General features: G+C 46.3%; 1 protein-coding gene across 1 annotated transcript in view; it reads left to right on the forward strand.

Moving 5' to 3' along the window:
* Positions 1-19,711, forward strand: part of LOC134343691 (IQ motif and ankyrin repeat domain-containing protein 1-like) — a 150,843-nt gene that overhangs the window by 127,337 nt on the left and 3,795 nt on the right. The window contains exons 12-13 of the mRNA XM_063042445.1: positions 7,998-8,097; positions 18,575-18,709. Of these exons, the coding sequence (XP_062898515.1) occupies positions 7,998-8,097; positions 18,575-18,709 (235 nt within the window). The remainder of the gene's footprint in view (positions 1-7,997; positions 8,098-18,574; positions 18,710-19,711) is intronic.

The raw sequence follows: 19,711 nt of genomic DNA on the forward strand, positions 1-19,711 counted from the left end.
GGAACGTCTTCACTCAGAGGATGGTGAGAGTGTGGAACGAGCTGTTAGTAGAAGCCATGGATGCAGGTTCAATTTCAGTACTTAAGAGAAGTTGGGATAGATACCAATGCGAGGCTCTTTCAGAAAGTAAAGAAGGCATGGGATCCAAAGAGACCTGGATGAAAAAGTTGAAGAGTGGGTTAGTAAGTTTGCTGATGACACAAAGGTTGGGGGTGTTGTGGATAATCTGGAGGGTTATCAGAGGTTACAGTGGGACATTGATAGGATGGAGAATTGGGCTGAGAAGTGGCAGATGGACTTCAACCCCGATAAGTGTGAAGTGGTTCATTTTGGTAGGTCCAATTTGAAGACAGAATATCATATACAAGGGGTGATTGATAAGTTTGTGGCCTAAGGTAGAAGGAGTCAATTTTAGAAAACTTAGCACATTTATTTTTCAACATAGTCCCCTCCTACATGTACACACTTAGTCCAGCGGTCGTGGAGCATACGATCCCTTCTTTGTAGAAGTGGTCCACAGCAGGGTTGATTGATAAGTTCGTGGCTTAAGGTAGAAGGAGATCTTGTTACATGCATGTGCAGTTCAACTCTTTGAGTGAAAATGCGGAAAGCTTGAAGTTAATAACTCATGTCCTTCTACTTTAGGCCACGAACTAATCTATCACCCCTGCTGTGGACCACTTTCTGGAGGTCCAAGACGCCAACTTCTACAAGGAAGGGATCCGTATGCTCCACGACTGCTGGACTAAGTGTGTAAATGTAGGAAAAATAAATGTGCTAGGTTTTCTAAAATTGACTCCTTCTACCTTAGACCACAAACTTATTAGTCACCCCTCGTAAATGGTGAGACTCTTGGCAGTGTGGAGGATCTGAGAGATCGTGGGGTTCATGCCGATAGGACACTCAAAGGTGTTCCGCATTGACAGTGTTGTTAAGAAGGCGTATGGTGTGTTGGCATTCATCAGTTCAAGAACTGAGAGGTAATGTTACAGCTAAATAAGACCTTGGTCAAACCCCACTTGGAGTACTATGCTCAGTTCTGGTCACCTCACTACAGGAAGGATGGGGATACTATAGAGACAGTGCAGAGGAGGTTTACAAGGATGTTTCCTGGATTGGAAGGTGTGCCTTATGAGAATAGGTTGAATGAACTTTACCTTTTCTCCTTCATGTGACAGAGGATGAGAGGTGACCTGATAGAGGTGTATAAGATGATGAGGGGCATTGACCACGTGGATAGCCAGAGGCTTTTTCCCAGGGTTGACATGGCTAATATGAAGGGGCATAGTTTTAAGATGCTTGGAAATAGGTACCGAGGGGATGTCAGACGTAAGTATTTCACACGGAGAGTGGTGGGAGTGTGGAATGTACTGCCGGCAGCGGTGGTGGAAGCAGATACAATAGGGTCTTCTAGAGCGGTACATGGAGCTGAGAAATATAGAGGGATATGCACTAGGGAAATCCTAGGCAGTTTCTAGAGTGGGTTACATGGTTGGCACAACATTGTGGGCCGAAGGGCCTGTAATGTGCTGTAAATTTCTATGTTTATACATGGATGAGAGGATCATGGCGAGCTATGTTCTGAATGTAGGTTGATGAGACTAGATAGATTAATATTTTGGCACAGACAAGATCGGCCAAAGGGTCTGTTTCTGTGCTGTGTGACAGTGTGACTCTATGGGTGCAGACATTGTACTCAGTCCTGATTCACCAGCCTCTCAGCCTTTTGAGTCTGTAACCCTGAAACCATAGAAACTACAGCACAGAAACAGGCCTTTTGGCCCTTCTTGGCTGTGCCGAACCATTTTCTGCCTAGTCCCACTGACCTGCACACGGACCATATCCCTCCATACACCTCCCATCCATGTATCTGTCCAATTTATTCTTAAATGCTAAAAAAGAACCCGCATTTACCACCTCGTCTGGCAGCTCATTCCATACTCCCACCACTCTCTGTGTGAAGAAGCCCCCCCAATGTTCCCTTTAAACTTTCCCCCCTCACCCTTAACTCATGTCCTCTGTTTTTTTTTCTCTCCTTGCCTCAGTGGAAAAAGCCTGCTTGTATTCACTCTATCTATACCCATCATAATTTTATATACCTCTATCAAATCTCCCCTCATTCTTCTACGCTTCAGGGAATAGAGTCCTAACCTATTCAACCTTTCTCTGTAACTGAGTTTCTCAAGTCCCGGCAACATCCTTGTAAACCTTCTCTGCACTCTTTCAACCTTATTTATATCCTTCCTGTAATTTGGTGACCAAAACTGAACACAATACTCCAGATTTGGCCTCACCAATGACTTATACAACCTCATCATAACATTCTAGCTCTTATACTCAATACTTTGATTAATAAAGGCCAATGTACCAAAAGCTCTCTTTACGACCTTACCTACCTGTGACGCCACTTTTAGGGAATTTTGTATCTGTATTCCCAGATCCCTCTGTTCCACTGCACTCCTCAGTGCCTTAACATTAACCCTGTATGTTCTACCTTGGTTTGTCCTTCCAACGTGCAATACCTCACACTTGTCTGTATTAAACTCCATCTGCCATTTTTCAGCCCATTTTTCCAGCTGGTCCAAGTCCCCCTGCAGGCTCTGAAAACCTTCCTCACTGTCTACTACACCTCCAATCTTTGTATCATCAGCAAATTTGCTGATCCAATTTACCACATTATCATCCAGATCATTGATATAGATGACAAATAACAATGGACCCAGCACTGATCCCTGTGGCACACCACTAGTCACAGGCCTCCACTCAGAGAAGCAATTCTCTACTACCACACTTTGGCTTCTTTCATTGAGCCAATGTCTAATCCAATTTACCACCTCTCCATGTATACCTAGCGACTGAATTTTCCTAACTAACCTCCCATGTGGGACCTTGTCAAAGGCCTTACTGAAGTCCATGTAGACAATATCCACTGCCTTCCCTTCATCCACTTTCCTGGTAACCTCCTTGAAAAACTCCAATAGATTGGTCAAACATGACCTACCACGCACAAAGCCATGTTGACTCTCCCTAATAAGTCCCTGTCTATCCAAACGCTTGTAGATTCTGTCTCTTAGTATTCCCTCCAATAACTTACCTACTACCGACGTTAAACTTACTGGCCTATAATTTCCCGGATTACTTTTCGATCCTTTTTTAAACAACGGAACAACATGAGCTACTCTCCAATCCTCCGGCACCTCACCTGTAGACAGTGACATTTTAAATATTTCTGCCAGGGACCCTGCAATTTCAACACTAGTCTCCTTCAAGGTCCAAGGGAACACCCTGTCAGATCCCAGGGATTTATCCACTTTAATTTTCCTCAAGACAGCAAGCACCTCCTCCTTTTCGATCTGTACAGTTTCCATGATCTCACTACTTGTTTCCCTTAATTCCATAGACTTCATGCCAGTTTCCTTGGTAAATACAGACGCAAAAAACCTATTTAAGATCTCCCCCATTTTCTTTGGTTCTGCACATAGCCGACCACTCTGATCTTCAAGAGGACCAGTTTTATCCCTTACAATCCTGGTCAGGGGAAAAATTTTCAACAAACAACAGAAAGTCTGTGGATACTGGAAATCCGAGCAACGTACACAAAGTGCTGGAGGAACTCAGCAGACCGGGCAGTATCTAGGAAAAGTGTACAGTCAGCATTTCGGAGAGAAACCTTTCGGTGGAGCAAAACATCTTCCCTGCCGACCTCTTTAACATTCCTATCCGCCCTGTCTCTCCTGATGTGGCATACACTGAATCTCTGGAGACACAGGAGACTGCTGATACTGCAATCTGGAGCAATCCGCAAACTGCTGGAGGATCCCGGCATGTCAGGCAGCATCTGTAGCAGGATGCGACAGTCAACATTCCCAGTTGGGACCTCTGAGGGGGAACTTCTTCAGGACTTAGAGGGTGGTGCAAGTTGGAATGAGCTGTCAGCGAATGTGGTGGATGCAAGTTCAAAATTAGAATCAAGTTATAAATATCACTGACCAACGGAACAAAAGCATAGATTATTTTATAAAGAGAAAGAAAATTTAAAACTCCGAGGTGCAAAGTGTTTTGGGAATCCTTGTGTAAGATTCCCAAAAGGTTAACTTGCAGGTTGAGTCGGTAGTGAGGAAGGAAAATGCAATGTTAACATTTGTTTTGAGAGGACTAGAGTATAAGATCAAGCATGTAATGTTCGGGCTTTTATAAAGAACTGGCGAGGCCTCACAGAGTATTGTTAGCAGCTATTTAAGAAAGGATGTGCTGACATTGGAGAGTGTTCAGAGGAGATTCACGAGAATGATTATGGGAATAAAAGGCTTATCATATGAGGAGCATTTGATGGTTCTTGTCCTTTACTCACTGGAATTCAGAAGAATGAGGGAGATCTTATTCAAACCTATCGATTGTTCAAAGGCCTGGAGAGAGTCTATGTGGAGAGTAGGTTTCTTACAGTGGGGGAGTCTAGGATGTGAGGGCACAGTTGCAGAATAGAGAGATGTCATTTCAGAAGGGAGACGAGAAGTAATTTCTTTGGCCAGATGGCCATTAATCTGGAATTTGTTGTCACAGGCAGTTTTGGAGGCCAATTCACAATTAAGGCAGAGATTAGTCAGGGCTTGAAAAGTTATGGGGTGCAGGCAGGCGAATGGAGTTGAGAGAGAAAATGAATCAGCCATGGTGAAATAGCGGAGCAGATTTGGTGTGCTGAATGGCCTAATTCTGCTCCGATGTCTCATGGTAAAAAAAAAAGTGTAGATTGTTGGGTCTGTTTCCCCGGGCAGTGGTAAGAAGAATGTATGTGGCATGAAATTCAAAGCAGATCAGAGAGATCAGATTCAAGATTGTTTAATGTATTTTCCTGTACATAAGTGTAAAGGAGAACAGAATAATTATTACTCTGGATCTGGTCAGGCAAAAAAACCCACAAAAGATAAAGAATACAATAATAATTTTTTTAAAAGTCCATAAGACCATAAGACAAAGGAGCAGAAGTAGGCCATTCGGCCCATCGAGTCTGCTCCGCCATTTTATCATGAGCTGATCCATTTTATCCTATTTAGTCCCACTGTCCCGCCTTCTCACCATAACCTTTGATGCCCTGGCTACTCAGATACCTATCAATCTCTGCCTTAAATGCACCCAATGACTTGGCCTCCACCGCTGCCCGTGGCAACAAATTCCATAGATTCACCACCCTCTGACTAAAAAATTTTTTTCGCATTTCTGTTCTGAAAGGGCGCCCTTCAATCCTGAAGTCATGCCCTCTCATACTAGACTCCCCCATCATGGGAAACAACTTTGCCACATCCACTCTGTCCATGCCTTTCAACATTCGAAATGTTTCTATGAGGTCTCCCCTCATTCTTCTAAACGCCAAGGAAATAGTCAATAAATAGAAATACATTAGAGTGCTTTTATACATAGATTGATTACATGTCCATAAAGTGATGCCAAGCTGTACAGAAGGTGAATGACGGGAAACAATAAAGTACTGGTGGTGAGAAACACAAAGGTGGCAGTGGATGGAGGCACATTGATCATGTTTATAAGGTATTTTGAATAGGTACGGGTAGGAAATGCATGGATTGACACGAGCCTAATGCAAATGATGGGCCTAGAGTAAATAGGCAACATGGTGAGTCTGCAGGAGGTGGATTAAAAGTCCATTTCTCTCCTGTGTGGTTCTATGGTTCACTTACTCAAAGAACAACAGATTACTCAAGCATAGGATCTGTCTAATGAATCCATGTTGACTCTGCTCATCCTTTCCTGGCTGTTGTGTTGTTAGATAATGACTGCATGCAGGTGTGTCAGGTAATTCAGAACACCGTCCTTTGTTGCAAAGAGTGTGTATTGCCAAGTCTATTGTCATGTATGTGGGCAGGCATAGGTACAATAAAAACTTGCTTGCAGCAGTCTGACAGGCACTTCGGTTCAGACACCACACAGATCATAAATTGCACACTACCGTGAAGGGACTGAGAAAAGCAAACGAGGTATAGGTGAAAAAAGGCAGAATCAGAGACAAGTCTACTGTAGTGCAAGAGGCAGCCTGGCGGACTCAAACATTGAAAAGCCTGGATATGGGGAGCATGTTTCCTATAGTGGGAGAGACTAGGGCCAGAGGGCGCAGCCTCAGAATAGAAGGGTGTCCCCTTTAGGATGGAGATGAGGAGGAATTCCTTTCGCTAGAGGGCAGTGAGTCTATGGAATCATTGTCACGGACAGCCGTGGAGATCTTCATTGGATATATTTAAAATGGAGCTTAATAGTTTCTTAATTAGTAAGGTGTCAAAATTTATAGGGAGAGGGCATGACAATGGGGTTGAGGGCAGGGAGGATAATAGATCAGCATTAATGGAAATGACAGAGCAAATTCCATTGGCTGAATGGCCTAATTCTGCTCCTATGTCTGATGTTGTTACGGTCTTATAGCTCAAGAACCTGATGGTTGAAGGAAAGTAACTGTTCCCGACCCTGCTGGTGAGAGACCCCAGGCTCCTGAACCTCCTGTATGTTGCATAAATGTAATGACTATTGCTACTACTTTACAGAAACTGGAATACTATGCATAAATTTGGTTCCCATACTGAAGATGCTGTTTATTTGCCTGGAAGTAGCATAAAGGAGGTTCATTAGGTGACACGTGGAGTCACAGCACACTACAACATAGAAGCAGGCCATTCTGCCCATCTACTCTAATCCAGCATGGTCCCACCTATCTGCACCTGGACTTCCTGCCAAAGGGTTTCGACCTGAAGTGGCAACTGTACTTTTTTTTCCATAGATGCTGCCTGGCCTGCTGAGTTCCTCCAGCATTTTGTGTGTGTTGATCTGGGTTCATCTGTAGCATTTAAGAGAAGTTTGGATGTACATGGATGGGAGGGACATGGAGGGCTGTGGTCCAAGTGTAGGTCATTGGGAGTAGGCCAAAGAGTTCAGCACAGAGTAGATGGGTCAAGTGGCCTGCTGCTGTACTGTAGTGTAAGAACATCTCATCCTGAGGGCCACTGATAGGGGGGCTGCTGAGAGTGGGTTACCTCCAGTGAGAAGCGGAATCAGAATCAAGTTTATTATCATTGGCAAACATGTTGAGATTTGCTTTATTTTCAGAAATAATACACAAAAATTACAGAAGTTGCAATGAATTACAAAAATCAATAAGTAGTGAGGTCAGTGTTGATGAACCATGTACCCCAGAGAGTGTGGAGACAGTCAATGGTACATTGCCGGAGGAAACCTGCTACTGAGGATGAATTACAGGTGAGGGGAGAATGAGAGTATGGTGCTGAGGTCAAGGTGGGATCAGTCAGAGCAGGGCAGGCTCAAGGGTAGCATGACCGGATCCTTTTGCTGTTTAGAGCAAAATACAAGTCTGAGAGAAAGTGAATGTGGCCATTGGGAACTGGACGAGCTGGGTAGAGCAGGCAGCCTCACTTGCATAGGAAGGAATGTGGCTAAGGGAACTGGGTGAGCTTGGAGGAGCAGAAAATCTCCATATACTGTGTAGAGGAAAGAATGTGCAGCATTCTCCAGTGGCAGTATCTCCATCTCTCTCTCCCTCCTTCTCGCCATCTGTCTCGCTCTCATCTGTCTCCCTCCTTGCCATTTCATTCTCCTCTCTGCCTCCCTCTCTATCCCCCATCCCTGTCTCTCCATCTCTCTCTCTCCCTCACTCTGTCTCCCATGTTCTCACTGCTTCTCTCTCATCCCCATCTCTCCTTCTCTCTTCATCTCCCTGCTTCTGTTTTTCTCCCCTTTCCCTCTCCCCCTCCATCTGTTCTTTCCTCCTTTCTTGCTCTTCCCTCCCTCCTGTGAATTTCTATCTTTCGCTCCCTTTCTCTTCTCCACCCTCTCCACTTCTCTCTCACACTCCACCCATCCTCTCCCCTCTCTACACTTTGTGTTCTAATCCTCTGTCACCTCTCTCCTCTCTTCATCTCTCTTGCTCCCTCTCTCAATCTCTCCCCACACCCCCACCACCCTCTCTCCCCCTCTCTCTACAGAAGCGTCATTGACGGAGCTAAAAGGAACCCTGTGTCACATTCGGGAGCTGGATGACGTCCTGCTGAAGGATGTGGGTGACAAGATCAAGCAAGATGGCAGGTACCAGCCTAAGAGGGGATCCTGGGTGATCACTGTCAGCAGGAGGTCTCCTTAAACCTACCCAGGGCACAGGGGGTAGAGCATTCATGTTCAGCATGGGGTCACCTTCAACTGTGCACAGGGCATAAGGCCATGGAGTGACTCTGGAACTGGGAATGTACAGGGACTCTAGAATGAGAATATGGAGTGACTGTGGGAATCCAGGATTGGTAATGCACAGGGACTCTGGAGTGGGAATGTACAGGAACTCTGGCACTGGGAATATGAATGGACTCTGGGATACAGGTCTCCGGAACTGGGATTGTACAGGGATTTAGGGACTGGGATTGTACAGGAACTCTAGGACTGGGAATGTACAGGGACTAGGAATGTGGAAGGACTCCAGTACTGGGATTGTGGAAGGACTCCGGAACTGGGAACGTACAGAGACTCCGTGACTATGAATGCACTGGGACTCCAGGATAGGGAATGTTGATGCATTATGGGACTGGGAATGTAGAGAGTTTCTGGGACTGGGAATGTACAGGGATTCCAGGACTGGGGACATACAGAGGCTCTGGTACTGGGAATGTACATGGAACTAGAAATGTACAGGGACTCCAGGATAGGGAATGTTGAGGGATTATTGGATTGAGAATGTACAGAGACCCAGGGACTGGGAATGTAAAGGGTTTCTGGGACTGAGAATGCACAGGGATTCCAGGAATGGGGATGTACAGGGACTCTGGGATCGGCAAGGTACAGCTTTGCCGGGACTGGGGATGTGGATGGTCTCCAGGACAGGGAATGTACAGAGAGTGAGTGATAAGGAATATACAGGAACTCTGCAATAGGGAATGTAAAGGGACTGCAGGACTGGGAATTTACAGGGACTCCTGGTCTGGGAATGTACAGAGTCTCTGGGATAGTGAATGTAGAGGGACTTGGGGATAAAAAAATGAGGATGGACTCTGGACTGGGAATGTGGAGGGACTCTGAGATAGGAAATATACAGGGACTCCAGGATGAGTGTAACACTCTGGTTCCACCAGCAGTGTAAGTTTAGCGTAAGTTGGAGGATCAGAGGGATCTCAGGATCCGAGTCCATAGGACACGCAAAGCAGCTGCGCAGGTTGACTCTGTGGTTAAGAAGGCATACAGTGCATTGGCCTTCATCAGTCGTGGAATTGAGATTAAGAGCCAAGAAATAATGTTACAGCTATATAGGACCCTGGAGTACTGTGCTCAGTTCTGGTCGCCTCACTACAGGAAGGATGTGGAAACCATAGAAAGGGTGCAGAGGAGATTTACAAGGATGTTGCCTGGATTGGGGAGTGTGTCTTATGCAAACTGGTTGAGGGAACTTGACCTTTTATCCTTGGAGCGACAGAGGATGAGAGGTGACCCGATAGAGGTGTATAAGATGATGAGAGGCATTGATCGTGTGGATAGTCAGAGGCTTTTTCCCAGGGCTGAAATGGTTGCTATAAGAGGACACAGGCTTAAGATGCTGGGGAGTAGGTACAGAGGAGATGTCAGGGGTAAGTTTTTTACGCAGAGAGTGGTGAGTGTGTGGAATGGGCTGCCGGCAACGGTGGTGGAGGTGGATACAATAGGGTCTTTTAAGAGACTTTTGGATAGGTACATGGAGCTTAGAAAAATAGAGGGCTATGGGGTAAGTCCAGTAATTTCTAAGGTAGGGACATGTTCGGCACAACTTTGTGAGCCGAAGGGCCTGTATTGTGCTGTAGGTTTTCTATGTTTCTAAGACACACTCCAGCCCCACCAAACATGGGAGATGGAAGTGCAAACCCCCCCCAAATCCCCGTTTGTGTGGATGCTGCGTGATTTGTTACCCTGTTACAAATCAGTAAACCACATACAGCTTTATAATTCTTAGTTTGACTAAAGGATTAGTAAAGAAAAAGCAAAAAAAGAAAAGGACCCATTTTAAATGAAACAGTTTGACATGCACAAGTTGGAGCTCATGGTTTCCCCATCGTCAATCCTCCTTTGATTCTCTGGGCTTCATCGAATTCTGGCCCCACTCCGGGTTGACTCCTCCGACCTCTCCTCTCTTCTCCCCTCTCAAAAGCCCCAAGCCCAACCTTCGTGTCCCTCACCAGAGAAACCCCCCCCGAATGGATGGCACACATTTGTTCTAACTCCTATCTTCAATGGTAACCCAGACAAGCAGCTTACACAGAGAACAGAAAAGCATAACAGAGAAAAAATATGAACCATGTGTACTAGGGCATTACACTAGGAATGCAGAGGGAATTTGGAACTGCGAATGTACAGGGACTCCAGGACTGGGATTGTACAGAGATTCTGGGATAGGGAATGTACAGGGATTCTGTGACTGGGGATGTATAGGGACTCTGACAGGTAATGTAGTGGGACACCAGGACTGGGAATGTACAGGAACTCTGGGATTGTGTATGCACAGGCACCCCAGTGCAGGGAATGTGGAGATCTCCAGAACTTGGAGAGGTTAGGGAATTTGGGATTGGGAAAAAACAGATACTCTGGGACAGGGAAACACAGGTACTCCAGGACTAGGAATATACAGGTATTCCGAAACTGGGAATGTACAGGAACTTCGGGACAGTTAATGTACTGGGACTCTGATATGGGGAATATACAGCAACTCTGGGACTGGGAATGTGCAGAGACTCCAAGACTGGGAATGTACAGGGACCCCCAGACAGAGAATGTTGTGGGACTCAGGGTCTGGGAATGTGGATGGAATTCAGGACTGTGAATGTATAGGGTTTACGGGATAGGGAATGTATATGGACTATGAGATAGGAATGTACAGGGTCTCCTGGACTAAGAATGTACAGGGAATCAGATCAGAACATACAGGGACTCCAGGTCAGGGAATGTTATGGGACTCTGGGACTGGGCACATGGAGGGAATTCAGAAATGAGAATGTTCCGGGACTCTGGGACTGGGATTGTGCAGGGACTTTGGGAGTGGAGGTATAGAAGGGATTTGGGACTGGATTGTATAGGGGCTCTGGGATGGTGAATTGCAAGGATACCAGGATAGTGAATGTACAGGGACTTCGGGACTGGGAATGTACAAGGGTTCTGGGACTGCGAATGTGGAGGGATTCCCAACCAGGGAATGTACAAGGACCCTGGGACTGGGATTGTACACTGTGACTCTAGGCCTGGGAATGTACAAGGATTCTGGGACTGGGAATGTACTGGGAGTCTGGGGCAAGTAATGTACAGGGACTTGAGGACAGGTAATGTACAGTGTCTCTGGGATGTGGAATATACCAGGACTTCGGGACTGGGAATGTGGAAGGACTGCAGGATAGGGAATGTACAGGGACTGAAGGATAAGGATTGTACAGGGATTCTGGGAATGTGCTTGGACCTCTGAATCTGACAATATACAAGGACTCTGGGACTGCAAATGTACAGGGACTCCTGGATTGGGAACATACTGGGACTCTGGGAAATGTAATGTTCTGCAACTGTGTGACTGGGACTGAGAATGTACAGGGACTCTGGGATAGGAAATGTACAGGGACTCCAGAACTGGGAATGGGAGGGAATTCAGTGGGGCAGAGGATTGGGAATGTACAGGGACTCTGGGACTGGGGATCTACAGGGACTGCGGGATTGGGAATGTGGAACGAATTTGGTACTGGGATTATGCACAGATTAAGAGACTGTGAATGTACAGGAATCCAGGAAAAGGAATAAAAGGGGGCTTTTCTGGTTGGCTGCCAGTGACTGCTGGTGTTCCTCAGGGGTCAGTATTGGGACTGCTACTTTTCACATTGTTTGTCAATGATTTGGATAATGGAACTGATGGCTTTTTGGCAAAGTTTGTGGATGATATGAAGAGAGGTGGAGGGGTAGGTAGTTGCAGCAGGATTTAGGCAAATTGGAACAATAGGCAAAAATGTGGCAGATGGAATACAGTTTTGGGAAATCTATGATGATCCATTTTGGTAAAAGGAACAATACTGCAGACTATTATCTAAATGGTGAGAAGGTTCAAACATCAGAGGTGCAGAGGGACTTAAAAGTCGTCGTGCTAGACTCCCAGAACGTTAATTTAGAGTTTGAGTCTGTGGTAAAGAAGGCAAATGCAATGTTGGCATTTATGTCAAGGGGAATAGAATATAAAAGCAAGGAGATAATGGTGAGCACGAGGAAATCTGCAGCTGCAGCTCCTGACAAACCGCGTTGGGGAACTGCAGCAGGAGCTGGATGACCTGCGGATCATTCGGGAGAATGAGGAGATTATTGATCGTAGCTACAGGGAGGTAGTTACGCCAAAGGAGCAGAGGACAGGAAATTGGGTCACTGTCAGGCGAGGGAGGGGGAAAGGGCAGGTAGAGCAGGGTTCCCCTGTGGCCATTCCCCTCAACAACAAGTATACCGCATTGGATACTGTTGGGGGGGATGACTTACCTGGGACAAGCTGCAGTAGCCGGATCTCTGGCACTGAGTCTGGCTCTGCAGTGCAGAAGGGAGGGGGGAAAAAGAGGAGAGCAGTAGTGATAGGGGACTCGATAGTTAGAGGTGCAGATAGAAGGTTCTGTGGTCGTGACAGAGAATCCAGGATGGTTTGTTGCCTCCCAGGTGCCAGGGTCAAGGATGTCTCTAATTGATTGCATGACATTCTGAAGTGGGAGGGTGATCAGCCAGATGTCGTGGTGCACATCGGTACCAATGACATAGCAAGGAAGAGTGAAGAGGTCCTGGACAGTGAGTATAGAGAGCTTGGTAGGAAGTTGAAAAGCAGGACCTCGAGGGTGGTAATCTCAGGATTGCTACCTGTGCTAGGTGCCAGTGAGGGTAGGAATAGGATGCTCTGGAGGAGGAACAAGTTGCTGAGGAGCTGGTGTAGGGAGCAGGGTTTCAGATTTCAGGATCATTGGGACCTCTTCTGGGGCAGATGGGACCTATACAAGAGAGATGGGTTACACTTCAACCACAGGGGGACCAATATCCTTTCAGGGAGGTTTGTTAGTGCTATTGGGGAGGCTTTAAACTAGATTTGCAGGGGGATGGTAACCAGAGTGCCAGTGCTGACAGTGTGGCTGGGGTGAAAATAAATGATATTGAAAGTTTAAGCAAATCCGCTGATAGAAGGGTTGTGAGTGGTGGTAAAAATCTTCTGAGGTGTATATATTTCAATGCTAGGAGTATTGCGGGGAAGGCGGATGAGTTGAGGGCGTGGATTGACACGTGGAATTAAGATGTTGTAGCAATTAGTGAAACTTGGCTACAGGAGGGGCAGGACTGGCAGCTTAATATTCCAGGGTTCCGATGTTTCAGATGTGATCGAGGCAGAGGAATGAAAGGTCGGGGAGTAGCATTGCTTGTTAGGGAAAATATTACAGCAGTGCTCAGGCAGGACAGATTAGAGGGCTTGTCTACTGAGTCCTTATGGGTGGAGCTGAGAAACAGGAAAGGTATGGCCACATTAGTGGGATTGTATTACAGACCACCCAATAGTCAATGAGACTTGGAAGAGCAAATCTGCAGAGAGATAGCAGGCAACTGCAGAAAACATAAAGTTGTGGTGGTAGGGGATTTTAATTTTCCATACATTGATTGGGACTCCCATACTATTAGGGGTCTAGATGGTTTAAAGTTTGTAAAATGTGTTCAGGAAAGTTTTCTAAATCAATATATAGAGGGACCAACCAGAGGGGATGCAATATCGGATCTCCTGTTAGGTAGTGAATTAGGGCAAGTGACAGAAGTCTGTGTAGGAGAGCTCTTTGGTTCCAGTGATCATAACACCATTAGTTTCAATTTGATCATGGACAAGGATAGATCTGGTCCTAGGGTTGAGGTTCTGAACTGGAAGGGGGCCAAATTTGAAGAAATGAGAAAGGATCTAAAAAGCGTGGATTGGGACAGGTTGTTCTCTGGCAAAGATGTGATTGGTAGGTGGGAAGCCTTCAAAGGGGAAATTTTGAGAGTGCAGAGTTTGTATGTTCCTGTCAGGATTAAAGGCAAATTGAATAGGAATAAGGAACCTTGGTTCTCAAGGGATATTGTAACTCTGATAAAGAAGAGGGAGTTGTATGAAATGTATAGGAAACAGGGGGTAAATCAGGTGCTTGAGGAGTACAAGAAGTGCAAGAAAATACTTAAGAAAGAAATCAGGAGGGCTAAAAGAAGACATGAGGTTGCCTTGGCAGTCAAAGTGAAGGATAATGCAAAGAGCTTTTACAAGTATATTAAGAGCAAAAGGATTGTAAGGGATAAAATTGGTCCTCATGAAGATCAGAGTGGTCGGCTTTGTGCGGAACCAAAGGAAATGGGGCAGGTCTTAAATAGGATTTTTGCGTCTGTATTTACTAAGGAAGCTGGCATGAAATCTATGGAATTGAAGGAATCAAGTAGTGAGACCATGGAAACTGTACAGATTGAAAAGGAGGAGGTGCTTGCTGTCTTGAGGAAAATTAAAGTGGATAAATCCCTGGGACCTGACAGAGTGTTCCCTCGGACCTTGAAGGAGACTAGTGTTGAAATTGCGGAGGCCCTGGCAGAAATATTTAAAATGTTGCTGTCTACGGGTGAAGTGCCAGAGGATTGGAGAGTGGCTCATTTGTTCCGTTGCTTAAAAAAGGATCGAAAAGTAATCCGGGAAATTATAGGCCGGTGAGTTTAACGTCAGTAGTAGGTAAGTTATTGGAGGGAGTACTAAGAGACAGAATCTACAAGCATTTGGATAGACAGGAGCTTATTAGGGAGAGTCAACATGGCTTTGTGCGTGGTAGGTCATGTTTGACCAATCTGTTGGAGTTTTTCGAGGAGGTTACCAGGAAAATGGATGAAGGGAAGGCAGTGGGTATTGTCTACATGGACTTCAGTAAGTTCTTTGACAAGGTCCCACATGGGAGGTTAGTTAGGAAAATTCAATCGCTAGGTATACATGGAGAGGTGGTAAATTGGATTAGACATTGGCTCGATGGAAGAAGCCAGAGAGTGGTGGTAGAGAATTGCTTTTCTGAGTGGAGGCCTGTGACTATTGGTGTGCCACAGGGATCAGTGCTGGGTCCATTGTTATTTGTCATCTATATCAATGATCTGGATGATAATCTGGTAAATTGGATCAGCAAGTTTGCTGATGATACAAAGATTGGAGGTGTAGTAGACAGTGAGGAAGGTTTTCAGAGCCTGCAGAGGGACTTGGACCAGCTGGAAAAATGGGCTGAAAAATGGCAGATGGAGTTTAATACTGACAAGTGTGAGGTATTGCACGTTGGAAGGACAAACCAAGGTAGAACATACAGGGTTAATGGTAAGGCACTGAGGAGTGCAGTGGAACAGAGAGATCTGGGAATACAGATACAAAATTCCCTAAAAGTGTCGTCACAGGTAGATAGGGTCGTAAAGAGAGCTTTTGGTACATTGGCCTTTATTAATCCAAGTATTGAGTATAAGAGCTGGAATGTTATGATGAGGTTGTATAAGGCATTGGTGAGGCCGAATCTGGAGTATTGTGTTCAGTTTTGGTCACTAAATTACAGGAAGGATATAAATAAGGTTGAAAGAGTGCAGAGAAGGTTTACAAGGATGTTGCTGGGACTTGAGAAACTCAGTTACAGAGAAAGGTTGAATAGGTTAGAACTTTATTCCCTGGAGCGTAGAAGAATGAGGGGAGATTTGATAGAGGTACATAAAATTATGATGGGTATAGATAGAGTGAATGCAAGCAGGCTTTTTCCACTGAGGCAAGGGGAGAAAAAAACCAGAGGACATGGGTTAAGGGTGAGGGGGGAAAGTTTAAAGGGAACATTAGGGGGGGCTTCTTCACACAGAGAGTGGTGGGAGTATGGAATGAGCTGCCAGACGAGGTGGTAAATGCGGGTTCCTTTGTAACATTTAAGAATAAATTGGACAGATACATGGATGGGAGGTGTATGGAGGGATATGGTCCGTGTGCAGGCAGTGGGACTAGGCAGAAAATGGTTCGGCACAGCCACGAAGGGCCAGAAGGCCTGTTTCTGTGCTGTAGTTTCTATGGTTTTATGGTTTTCAACACACATCAAAGTTGCTGGTGAACGCAGCAGGCCAGGCAGCATCTCTAGGAAGAGGTACAGTCGACGTTTCGGGCCGAGACCCTTCGTCAGGACTAACTGAAGGAAGAGCTAGAAAGAGATTTGAAAGTGGGAGGGGGAGATCCAAAATGATAGGAGAAGAGGAGGAGGAGGGATGGAGCCAAGAGCTGGACAGGTGATTGACAAAGGGGATATGAGAGGATCATGGGACAGGAGGCCCAGGGAGAAGGAAAAGGGGGAGGAGGGAACCCAGAAGGTCGGCAAGGGGTATAGTGAGAGGGACGGAGGGAGAAAAAAAGAGAAAAAAAAATAAATAATGGATGGGGTACGAGGGGGAGGTGGGGCATTAACAGAAGTTAGAGAAGTCAATGTTCATGTCATCAGGTTGGAGGCTACCCAAATGGAATATAAGGTGTTGTTCCTCCAACCTGAGTGTGGCTTCATCTTGATAGTAGAGGAGGCTGTGGATAGACATATCAGAATGGGAATGGGATGTGGAACTAAAATGTGTGCCCATTGGGCCCGAACGTCGACTGTACCTCTTCCTAGAGATGCTGCCTGGCCTGCTGCGTTTAGGTGTGTTGCTTGAGATAATGATGAGCCTTCATAAGACACTAGTAAGGCACACTGGGGGTATTGTCAACAGTTTGGGGCGCCATATCACAGAAAGGATGTGTTGTCATTGGAGTGTGTTCAGAGGAGGTTCACGAAGATGATTCCGGGAACGAAGAGGTTACCATATGAGGAGCGTTTGGCAGCCTTGGGCCTGTACTCACAGGAATTTAGAAGCATGCAGGGGGATCTCATTGAAACCTACTGAATGCTGAAAGGACTGTACAGGGTGGATGTGGAGAGGATGTTTCTCATGGTGGAGGTATCTAGAACTACAGGGCACAGCCTCGAAATTGAGGGGCAACCTTTTAGAACAGAGGTAAGGAGGAATTTTTTTAGCCAGACAGTCGTAAATCTGTGGAATGCTCTGACACAGACTCTGGTGGTGGCCAAGTCCATGGATATACTTAAGGCAGAAGTTGATCATTTCCGAATTGGTCAAAAGATATGGCAAGAAGGCAAGTGTATGCTTTGAATGGGATCTGGGATCAGTCATGATGGAATTGGGGAGCAGACTTGAAGGGCTGAATGGCCTAATTCTGCTTCTATGTCTTATGGACTAGTGGACTGGGAACATACAGGTATTCCAGGATTAGGAATGTAGAGAGACTCCAAGACAGGAAATGTTCAGGGAGTCCAGGTCTGGGAATGTACAGAGATTCCCACTCTGGGAATGTAGAAGTGTTCTAGGATTAGGAATGTATGTGGCTGTGGGCTAGGGAATGTACAGAGATTCTGGGATTGGGAATGTGGTGGGACTCTGGGACTGGGAATGTACAGGGAATCTGGGATAGGGAATGTACTGGAACACCAGGATGGGGAATGTACTGGGACTCCAGGACTGAGAAGGTATAGTGACTCTGGAATTGTGTATGTACAAGGACTGCAGGACAGGAATGTGGAGGGAATTCAGTACTGCGAATGTACATGAATTCTGGCACTGGGAATGTGCAGGGATTCCAGGATAGGGAATGTACAGGGACACTGAGATAGGCATTGAACAGAGACTCCCAGACTGGGAACTCACACTGATTCTGGGACTGGGAATGTACATGGACTCCAGAACAGGGAATGTACAGGAATTCCAGGAATGGGAATGTGGAGGGACTCCAGGACTAGAAATGTACAGGGACTCCGGGACTGGATATGTGGAGGGAGTCTAGAATAGGGAAAGTGGAGGGACTATGGAACTCTAAATATAGAGGGTCTCTGGGATGGGCAATGTTGAGGGACTCCGGGACTGGCAATGTACAGTGATTCCAGGAATGTATAGGGAAAGTGTGGATGGGGAATGAGCTGGGTGATGGGAGGTGGAGGAGGGTTGCACAATGGGAAACGAGAGGGCCACTTGGCATGAAAGGGAGTGAGGAATGGTGAGGAGTAGGGGGATTGTCAGGGCTGAGTGTATGTGGATGGGGGCTGGGTAGCTGAGGGGAGAGAGGAGGGGGTGTATGAGGGAAGGTGGAGAGAGGAGATAGGTAAGTGAGGTGGTGGGTGATGGGAGGGGAGATGGGGAATATGAGTTAGTAGTATAGGTTTGGTTAGTGGCTGGGTGAGGGGAAGAAATGAGGGAATCCCTTGGGAAAGGGAGGTGAGGACAAGGGGAAATGTGTGGGGTTGATAGGAGGAGATCAGGGAATGGTTGGTTGGGTGGGAAGGAGGTGGTTGGGGAAAAGGCGAGGATGGACATGTGGGGGAGATGTTGGGAATGGAATTTGTGGGTTGGGTGTTGGGTTGTGGCTGTCTGGAGTAAAAGGGCATTCCTGTGTGACCCTGGGATGTTGGCTGACCCTGCCTCATTCCCTCCCTCCCTTGCTCTCCCCAACATGCTCCAGGTGGCCACTCATTATTGACCCTTCCGGCCAAGCCAGCACCTTCCTGCGGTACCGCGACACCAACTTCCACAACGCCCTCAATCCCAGCCATATGAAGCCTGAGGTTCTGCGGCTCGGTCTGCTCGGAGCTATCAGGTAACTGGAGAACAGACACAAACGGATCAGTCGGTAGGTCTCTGAGAAACCACCTGTGGAAGTAGAGACAGCTGCAAGGAGTATTCGGGGAGTGGTGCAGTCGGATGCAGTCAATCCTGCCGCACACTCCGACATTTACTGTTCCCCGGGAGAAACAAAAACACTCAGCAAGTCCGCAGCATCTGTGGGGAGAGAATATTTCCGATCTGGGACCCTAAACGCTAACCCATTTCCAGCTGTTCCTCTTTTCCTCACAGAATCAGAACCAGCTTTATTATCACTGACGTGTCACAAAATCTGCTGTTTTTGCAACAGCACTACAGTGAAAAATACATTTAAAAAAACACTGATTAGAGACCTGAGACAAGATGCTTCTAGTGGTGCATTGATCAAAGCTGGTGACAGTCAAACAAAAACATGCTAAATGTCTTCAGCCTCCTGGCAGAGAGGAGACCCTGGTGAGCTTTCTTCCAAATGATCATAAATACAGCCGAACAAAACAGCATTACTCTGGGCCAAGGTGCAAAACACAGTTCCAAGCATCAGTGTCTTGGCTGTACCATCCACAAAAATGGACCAGGACACACTACAGGGGATATTCACTTCTGGGAAATTGAGGCTCTCAACCCTCGAGTGTTGTTAATAGTGAGGGGGTAGTGTTAGGTTACAGACTAGTACGTATCATGGGAGAGCACTGGCAGATGGAATTTGGTCCTGTCGAGTGTCAGTGGTGATCTTTGCCTCGACCACTAAAGGTGGAGCCCAGAGACCGTTTTGGAACAGGAGAACCTCAGTGTAAAGGTCCAATGATTCCTGAGGTGGCAGCACAGGTAGAAAGTCAAAGTCAAGTTTAATTCCATATGCTCTGAACCATGTGCACGCCGGTGTGATGAAAAACTCACTTGCAACAGCATCACAGGCACATGGCATCAGATAAGCAGCATTCACAAGGAAAATATAAATTAAATTATACAGAACTTTCACAAGGAAGAACACAATTAG

This window comes from Mobula hypostoma, chromosome 3, assembly GCF_963921235.1.
Source record: "Mobula hypostoma chromosome 3, sMobHyp1.1, whole genome shotgun sequence".
NCBI lineage: Eukaryota > Metazoa > Chordata > Chondrichthyes > Myliobatiformes > Myliobatidae > Mobula > Mobula hypostoma.